This window comes from Nestor notabilis, unplaced genomic scaffold (assembly GCF_000696875.1).
Source record: "Nestor notabilis isolate BGI_N333 unplaced genomic scaffold, ASM69687v1 scaffold13462, whole genome shotgun sequence".
NCBI lineage: Eukaryota > Metazoa > Chordata > Aves > Psittaciformes > Psittacidae > Nestor > Nestor notabilis.
This window is the reverse complement of record NW_009917044.1, coordinates 5,138-13,984: the sequence shown is the minus strand read 5'-3', so window position 1 is coordinate 13,984 and position 8,847 is coordinate 5,138. Positions and strand designations below refer to the sequence as shown.

Here is an 8,847-nt window from a genome sequence, read left to right as displayed (position 1 = left end):
ATGAATTTTGAGCCAAGTATGTTCGTGAAACTATTTATCTGATAGAGACACTAATTACAACCCAGAGAGGAACGCTGCACTGATAATTACAATAAAGAAGCGCCCTTGCAGCCCATGAGGCATAGATCTTAGCAGCAGCTCAAACCCATCTCGTTACCATTGAGCAATTCAGCAGATTCCGTGCCAGCACGCTGTATTGCAATGGAGGATGAGATAATTCTTGCCATGAAGCAGTAGGAGGCTGGGTTCAACTATAAGCGGGTGCCCACGCTGCTAGGAGCACTATGGAGCCCATGATGCTCTCCATCCCTGGCAGGTACATCCGAGCGGACCACATGCTGCGCGCCAGCACCCTCAGCAGTGCCTGTGCTGAGCACCGTGACCAGCACGTGCTCTACTTGGAGCATGTCGTGGTGCGGCTCAGCATCTCGCACCCGCGCCGGGGAGACCTCCAGATCAGCCTCATCTCTCCTGCAGGGACCAGGTCGCAGCTCCTCGCCAGGAGGTAAGAGCAGGTGGAGACAGCACGTGTCCGGGCTGGGCAGCATCCTCGTCTAGGGGGTTGCTGCCCTTTTCCTCGGGTTGTTTGGGAAGGTGGGGGGATGCCAGGGTCTCAGCTGCAGGAATACTCCCGGCAAGGGGGGCGCATGCAAGGATCCCTATAAAATCCTTCATTCCAACCTACCTTTTCCCATTAAATAAGACGTTCAAAGTCACGTTTCTTGATGCATAGCATTATCATTGCAGAGTGTTTGACCACTCCAATGAGGGGTTCAAAGGCTGGGAGTTCATGACCGTCCACTGCTGGGGAGAGCGGGCAGCAGGGGAGTGGACCCTGGAGATCCACGACACGCCATCCCAAGTGCGCAACCCCACTGTGCAAGGTAAGGATTCCCCCTTAGCACCCGTGTCCTGCAAGGTGCTCCTTTGCCCTCAAAGCTCTTTGCAGGCTGCTTGGCTTGGCTGTAACTTTTGCTGCGAGGTTTATGGCTTTCAGCAAACCCAATTCTTCAGAAATGGGAACAAAACTCCATCCCGAGCGCAGGAGGCTGCCGCTCTGGCGGAGCCAGGAGTGGGTTTTCTCCCAGCAGCAATCTAAGAGCCAGGTTTCCAAAATTAAACTGTAATGAGTCAAAACGAGGAAACCCAAGAGCTGTAATTGTTTGTTTGTTTTGCTGCGCTGCTGGGACATCTGGCGTGTGGGCTGGTTGTGCAACGGCGCAAGGGGATGATGCCCCTCGGGCTGCGCATGGATGGATGGACCCATGCCCTCCCCGGGCTGCCACTGTGCTGGCAGGGGGTGGCTGGGCTCAGCATGTCCCCAGCCCTGCTGCGTCCCCCCTCCTCGGCTTGGCTGCCTGCTCCCTGTCTCCTTCCTGGCAAAAGAGCCGGGCTGGGGGGATCATTCCTGATGGGAAGGGCCGCCGCACCGGCTGGTGGCAGCAGGGCAGGAAGCATCGTTCCGGGGGCTGGTGTGTGTTGTGGGGGTGCTAGAATCCACACAGCCATTGATAGGAAGCCAGGGGTATATTAAAACCTCTCCCACACCACACTCTGGCAGGAGGCACATGTAGGGGCTCATTGTGCAGAGAGTGTTTGTGTTCACTGCCTTCACCCCGAGTCTTTTGAACTTGGAGAGCAGCAGCAAAGCACCCACGGAGCTGCTTTTCCGCCTGTGTTTACAGTTTGTGGTGGGTGTTTCGGAGCCCCTTGTGGGCATTGGGGCTTGGTTTTACCCAGGTTTGCAAAATGAGATGGAAATGAATGTGTTAAATCACCCCCTCACAGGGTCTGCACGGGGTTTGAAGCAGAGAGGGGAGAAGGGAAAATGAAGGAAGATGTTCCAAGCTCACAGAAAAAATGGGTATTAAATGTTCATTAAATTGGTTAATTTCATACCAATTCAATACCATAGGTGTCCTGTCGCTGGCTCTGCTGCATCCCCAGCATCAGCCCCATGCAGCGTGGGCCTTCCCTATGTGGGACATTCTGGATTTAAAGCAAATTACATTCTTTTGGTGGAGGCACATGTCTGAGCTCTTCCCTGGCTAATGCCACCCAAGCTCACCCCTTCACAGGCTCCTTGCTGCTTGCAGCAAGTGGGTCCTTCTCAGCCCTTTTGGAGAGCCAAGGGATTTGATACTGGAAATTTTAAGACCTTCCTGGAAATGCAGAGATTAGTAGTTAGAGCCAAGCATGCCACAGGCATGAAGTGACTCGCATCGATGGGGAACTGAAAGAAAAACAGTGTTGGAAAGAAGCAACAGTGGTTTTGGACTCCCTCCCCAGGGCTGTGTGGGTCAGGGAGGACCTTGGTGAGGCGGTCCCCAGCTCCTGGGTGCAGTGCTGGTGGCCCCCATAGTGTTCCAGGGGACACTGAGTTTAGACCTCTGATATGTCAGGCAAAGGAATGGCTGGAGCAACAGCAGCAAGAAATAGTCCAGTGTGTGCTGGGTGGCTTTTATCAGACAGAAATAGTCCTCTGTAATGGAGCTTTTGAAGTTAGTGGTTCTCTCCATGTGTTGGTGATGTGATGGAGGCTTTGGTGATGCTGTGGTCCATCAGATGAGTTATAGAATAAGAAAACCCTTGTAGGTGCCTTAAATGGCTGCATTTGTGCAGGCTGCGAGCTCAGGGGCTCATGAGCATCTCTGGGTGTCCACTGTTTGTTTCTGCATTGACATGTCAGTGGTGAAGCCCTGTTGGTCCAGTCTATCCTCCTCCTGCTTCCCCCAAAGACGGGTCCACAGTGAGGAGTGAAATGGGGAGCAGGATGGGTGATGTTGTGCCTGCCCCCCAGGGAAGCTGAAGGAGTGGAGCCTCCTCTTCTACGGGACAGCCGAGCACCCCTACACCCCGCAGGGCAGCTCCCAGTCCCGCGGGAGGATGATGGAGGTGGCGGCATGTGAGATGGAGCCGTCAAGAGCCGCCTTCCTGCAGAGCCAGGTGGAGGTGGCGGAGGAGGAGGAGGAGTACACAGGTAGGTGCTGACCACGCCACTGCGTTGAGCCCCCCGAATAACCTGGGAAGATGCAAACCCGGATAAACTGGAGGAGCCACGAGACCTGATCCTGCCCAGGGCCGGATCAGGGAGGAGTGGTGCCTGTGGCCGGCGCGGGGCAGCAGGACAGTGAAATTAGAAGGTAGCAAAACGCCCCGTCCCAGCGCTCCCACCACAAATTGGTGGTGCAGCCGCCCGAGGAGTAAAAAAAGCTCCTCTGCCCACCTCGTCCCCACCTCGGCACGGGCATGAGCGGGTGTCCCTGCTGGTCCTCAAGGAATGGTCCTTGTTCAAAGCTGCTCCTGCGCCGGGGTGCTCAGCTGGGGGATGGCCGGGTGGGATTCATGCTGGGGAGGAGGAGCTGGAGGTGAGCACTCAGAGCCACGCAGCTCTGTAGGTTAAGATACATAAGATCTGTAAGATAATAGATGTAGGATAAGATAGGTCGAGTGTACCCAGCCCCTTCCCCACATCCATCAGTCCAGGGAGGGTGTGCTCAGAGCATCCTGGCAGCAGGGTCTGGGGGATGCTCAGCCTCTCCCCCTGCTGAGCTGGTCTCTCCCTCCTCAGGTCCGTGCCACCCCGAGTGTGGTGATCAAGGCTGCGATGGCCCCAGTGCTGACCAGTGCTTGAACTGCATCCACTACAGCCTGGGCAGCGTGAAAACTGGCAGGTGAGGGGTGGTGGGGTGTCCCTGAGGGGTCCCCAGGACTTGCACCAACCACAGCAAGGGTGATAGATGTTTGCACAGAGAAAGAGGTTTATGAGAGAGAAACTGGAGGGAGGAGGAGGTGGCGTGGGGAACTCTGCCCTGGATTTGGGTATATGAGGTGGGGGACACGGAGCTGGAGAGCCCTGGAGGACCATGGCCATGTAATCATGCTGGGAAAGAAGCAACGGCTTCACCAGCTGGGGTCATCCACGCCCAAGGGGCTGATAAGTGAGGTGCCAAATCGATTCTGGAATTGGGGATTCTACTTCTCAATCTCCTGAGCTGGCACAGGGAAAGTTTACCTATGGCTGGGGTGGCTGGCCAAGGCATTCAAGGTACACTGTATGTTAAGAATAAGAAGTAAATGAGCCCAAATCACCAACACTGTGGGCAAGGGGATAGTGGCAAGTGCCTGACTGCCGGGAGGTGCCTGGCTCTTGGCACCAAAGCCTGAGCCCTCTGTTCCTCCCCAGGATGTGTGTGAGCTCCTGCCCCATGGGGTTTTTTGGTGACAGAGGTGCCCGGAGGTGCCGCCGGTGCTACAAGGGCTGCGAGCGCTGCGTCGGGAGGGGACCGACCCAGTGCACAGCCTGCAAGAGGAGCCTCTACCATCACCAGGAGATGAGCACCTGTGTGGTGCTGTGTCCGCCCGGGTTTTACGCCGAGGAACGTAAGGATGTTTGTCATTTGCAAGCTGTAGCATGAGGATATAATCACAGAATGGTTTGTGTTGGAAGGGACCTTAAAGCTCATCCAGTTCCAAGCCCCGCCATGGGCTGGGACACCTTCCACTAGAGCAGGTTGCTCCAAGCCCCTGTGTCCAACCTGACCTTGAACACTGCCAGGGATGGGGCAGCCACAGCTTCTCTGGGCACCCTGTGCCAGCGCCTCAGCACCCTCACAGTCTTCTTAATATCTAGTCTAAATCTCTGTCAGTTTGAAGCCATTCCCTTGTACTGTTACTACATGCCCTCTACAGATTGTCAGCCCCTTTAGGCACGGGGAGCTGCTCTAAGGTCTCCCCTTAAGGAGCCTTTTCTTCTCCAGGCTGAACAAGCCCACCTCTCAGCCTGTTAGCTGCGTGTGCAGTTGGATTTCTTCCCCAGAGCCTGTAGTTTGGATACAAGCATCCTTTTTGCTTTCCCTGCATATGCAGGGTTTGCTTCTATTTTAAGTCCCATGGGTCAAGAAAACACCTTGATTTCTGAGTACTGAATTTCACCCCCTTGACCTGCTTTGCACAGTGAAGGGAGGACAAAAACCTCTGGGTATTCAGAGGGTGGTGCAAAGCAAAGGCACTCAACTCAGCTCTTAATTAGAAGACTGTAGTTAATGATCCTAACTGCTTGCAAAGCATATTTCTTCTTAGCAAGCAATGACAGATAAGGTCACAGGCAATAGCAGGGACCTGTCGGGGGGGATGTGGCTCTCTGCCCTGGGGATCTGGCGCTGAGGTGCAGTGGGGCTTTGCAGCTCCAACCGCTGCCTGCAAATCACTGCCCGGGTTTTATTCTCCCCGTCTCGCTTTGTTTTTTGAAAGGTCAGAAACGCTGTCTGAAATGTCATCAAAGCTGTAAAAAGTGTGTTGGCGAAGCAGACAAATGCACTGCATGCAAAGAAGGATTCAGGTAACAGACCAGCACGGGAGGGGTTTGTACCTGCAGCATCACTATGTGTTTAGAGTTGGGAAAACCAATGGGAAATTAGAAAGTGAGTTAGTTAAAGACCCAAGATCCTGCTTCCATGGTACTGCAGCTGTGACGTGGAGTGCTGGAGGTCTGGGGATTTAAAGGTGGTGATTCATGTCCCTTACTTAGCTGGAAAGGGTGATTTAGATTTCATTTCCTCTCCTCCAGCTCTTGCCAGGGTGGTGGGTAAGTGCTGCAGGCTCAGAAGTGCTCAATCAAATCTGGGGATCTGTGACCAGAGCAGCTCTGGCATTGCAGCATCTAAACTGGGGAGAAAAAAGCAATGAAAATGTTTAGCGTGTTAAATACATTATGAAGTGCAAGTTTCCTTCTGGATGTACCTGTTGAGTGGGGCCAGTATAGGATGGTGCTGACTCCACGGCTCCTGTGGGATGCAGAGCCCAGCCCTGTCAGCAGCTCTGGAAACAGCATTGGGAAGAAGCTGTTTCCATCCATCCCCAAGTGCGTGTGGAAGTATGATCCCATCCAGGAGGGATCTTCAGGGGAAGAATCTTACACTCAAGAGCCCTTTAGGGGCTGTAAGTGAGCCAGAGCCATGGTGTAGCAGCAGAGCTCTCTCAGACAAAGAAATCGCCGCTGCCAAAAGATTATCTACTCCCTCAGAAAAGCAGAAGTGGACGCACTTGTCAGACAGAATCCGCCAGCGCTTGCTTTTTATTGTCCAATATCCTTTTAAGCCAGGACTTCAAATCATCCCTGCCACAGTGAAGCGGCACCAGCCCAGCCAATTTCCTTTTATTCCAGGGAGCCTCATGGTGCAAAAAGGTCTTTGGGAGAGCCTGGCTGGCTGCCCACGGGAAAAAATAGCTTTATTTCCTCCTGGATATTTAATTAAGGAAGCTGCAGCCATCCCTTTGGTCTAGGCGGGACTTTAATTCCTCCTGACGCACTGGCTGGCGCTTTGATTCTTCGGCTCTGCGGGCTGAGGCTGCTGTAGGCAATGGGGAATGTGGAGATGGGGATGGGCTGTGTTGAGTCTCCAGAGCCTGTTGCTTTGGGTGCAAATGTCCTTTCTGCTTTCCCTGCAGCTTGGCAGGAGAGAGCTGCGTGCCGGAGTGCCAGCCCAGCATGTACCTCAGCCGGGAGCCCCGGCGGTGCGAGACCTGCCCTGCTGGCACAGGTACAGCCTTCACCCCATGGGTAACCCCCAAACCCTCATGCATCAAGAGGTGGTACCCACCATACCCACCCCGAGCCAAGGCAGAGCATGCCGGAGGGGAATCAACCCCGTCTCTCCAGCGTATCCCGCTGGGAATACATTTATACTGGAAAGATTTTTAGGGAGTTTTCACATTTTTATTGGAGCCATTCTTTATTTCCTGATCCCTCTGAAGCTAGGTGCTTCAGTTTAATAAGGTTGTGGGGAGGCTGTAAAATGGAGTGATGGAAGATGGCTTTGCAGTGTAAAAATGTCAGGGAGCTGAGGTGTGTTATCCCGACTCCCCTGTGGGATCAGGTTGGCCACTGCTGCTTCCCCCTGCTGCCCGCTCCGCGTTCCCTTTAAATCCTGCCTTTTTCACTTCTTGAAAGTCCAATTATTTTCCACTGTTAATGTTTGCATCTGCTCTCGAAATCATCATAGATCTGATGATAATATGATCTCTAGACAATTCATGTTCAGTGGCGTGAATCTCTTCTATCATACATGGGCAATTTCCTAAGACTAAATCCAAAATATTTATTGATCTTGTTGGCAAGCGTGGAGAGGAACGGGCTCTTAATCCCTTAAGAAAATTACTTCCCTTCTAATTCTTATTCCAGTCAGTGTAAATGTACTTTGCCACAATTATTTTTCAAGCCTTTTCTTGTCTCCTTTTCCTGCATAACCATTTCTCAAGCCTGGTGCATGGAAAGCCTCTAATAATACCACCTCCATCACTGAACTTTGCTGTCCAGCCACAATATACTGGCGTCAGAGTGGGGCCCTCTGCTTTCCCAACTCCTCTCCCAACCCCTTCCCTCTTCCAGCTCCTCCACAGCCCAATTTAGCATCTTTTTTTCCATGTGTTACTCTGACTGGGGTGGGAAAGCCAAACTGGTACACGCTTGGGAGCAGTGGTTGATGCTCCACAGGGGATTTTGATGTGATGTGCACTACCAAGCTGCTGTGGCCAGCTCTTGGCCCTGCAAAGGAGCAGGATACTGTGTCCTGGATGGGTTTTTTGGGGTTGGAAGCTGGGTTTTTAGAGATGGAAGTTGGGTTGGGGTGGGAGCCAAGCAGGACTCTGGTGGCACAATAAGCAGCTTGTAGACTCCCAGGCAAGAGCAGGGGAGAGATGGTGTCTCTGTCTTAAGTGGAGAACTCTCTCCAAAATGACCCTTGTGCCGTCTGCCCTCTCCCCTGTCCCTGCAGGGCTGGGTGAGGAGGACTGTGCACCCTGTACCCCCGAAACCTCTGCACCCCACTGGCGCTGTGTCCCTGCCTGCCGTGAGGGCTTCTACCCTGCCGACAGCCATGGGCTGCCCAACAAAGTCTGCAAGAGGTACGTACCACCCCGACTGAGACCGGAGCAAAGCTGGGACCGATGGGGAGAAATGCTGGAAAATACAGTGCTAAAACCAGCTCGCAGCTGGAGCTGTTTGCTAGGGAAATTAAAACAGGGGTGAGGCAGCCAGGGCAGCCGTGGGGCTGGACCCCACACGCCCCTACTCTATAGATTTAAAAGCAGCAAAGCTGCACGCTCCCCCACCAGAGCCAGCCAGCCAAGATGTCTTAGGGCTACGGTGGAAGGGGCTCAGCCCCTGCTGCAGGCTCCTTGGAGGAGGTGTGGGAGGGATGGTAATGTTTAAGTAAATATTCCAGCTTTCAATCAAACCTGCTCCGCTCGCCCCGCGGCCGTGTTGGAGGAGCTTCGCCCACTCCGTGGCCCAGCACGGGGGCTGCGTGCTGGAGATGGGAGATGCCGGGAGGCAGCAATTTGCTCCCACTCTCCAGCACTCTGCGCTTTAAGTGGGGAGTGGGAGTGGAGTCAGCCTCATTGAAGCGAACATGAAAGGGAAGGATTAAAGGTCACTTGGGAACACACAATGCAGTCCCTGCCTGCCTGGGGTTTCACTCACCCGAGCTGGCTCTTCCAGCAGGGAGAAACAAGGGACCAGTATCCCTTCCCAGGGATTTTGGGTACACTGTCCCCCGGCAGGAGGCACAGCTGCTGGGCTCTCTTCCCTGAGTAAATGGATTGGAGTAGTAGAGGATCCCCTTGCAGTCCTTTTTCTAACTGGGATTGCTGGGAGAGGTGTGTGTCCCACTGAACCTTCCCAGCGGACAAGAGCTGTTGGGATGTCACTGTCACTGGGCATCGAGCTGGCACCACTGAGCCCATTTTTCCTGGCACTTTGATAACTTTTCAAGCTTCAGATTCACCATTTACCCAGAGAAGCTGTGGCTGCCCCATCCCTGGCAGGGGTGGGTGTGGCTTTGGGAC

The 8,847-nt window shown here is 53.8% G+C and overlaps 1 protein-coding gene across 1 annotated transcript in view; it reads left to right on the top strand.

Moving 5' to 3' along the window:
* The window catches only part of PCSK6 (proprotein convertase subtilisin/kexin type 6), a gene marked incomplete at its 5' end in the record, with an annotated part of 28,323 nt that overhangs the window by 18,616 nt on the left and 860 nt on the right, over window positions 1-8,847 (top strand). The window contains 8 exons of the mRNA XM_010024901.1: window positions 317-505; window positions 748-884; window positions 2,801-2,980; window positions 3,572-3,674; window positions 4,187-4,383; window positions 5,254-5,341; window positions 6,451-6,542; window positions 7,776-7,905. Coding sequence (XP_010023203.1) covers window positions 317-505; window positions 748-884; window positions 2,801-2,980; window positions 3,572-3,674; window positions 4,187-4,383; window positions 5,254-5,341; window positions 6,451-6,542; window positions 7,776-7,905 — 1,116 coding nt within the window. The remainder of the gene's footprint in view (window positions 1-316; window positions 506-747; window positions 885-2,800; window positions 2,981-3,571; window positions 3,675-4,186; window positions 4,384-5,253; window positions 5,342-6,450; window positions 6,543-7,775; window positions 7,906-8,847) is intronic.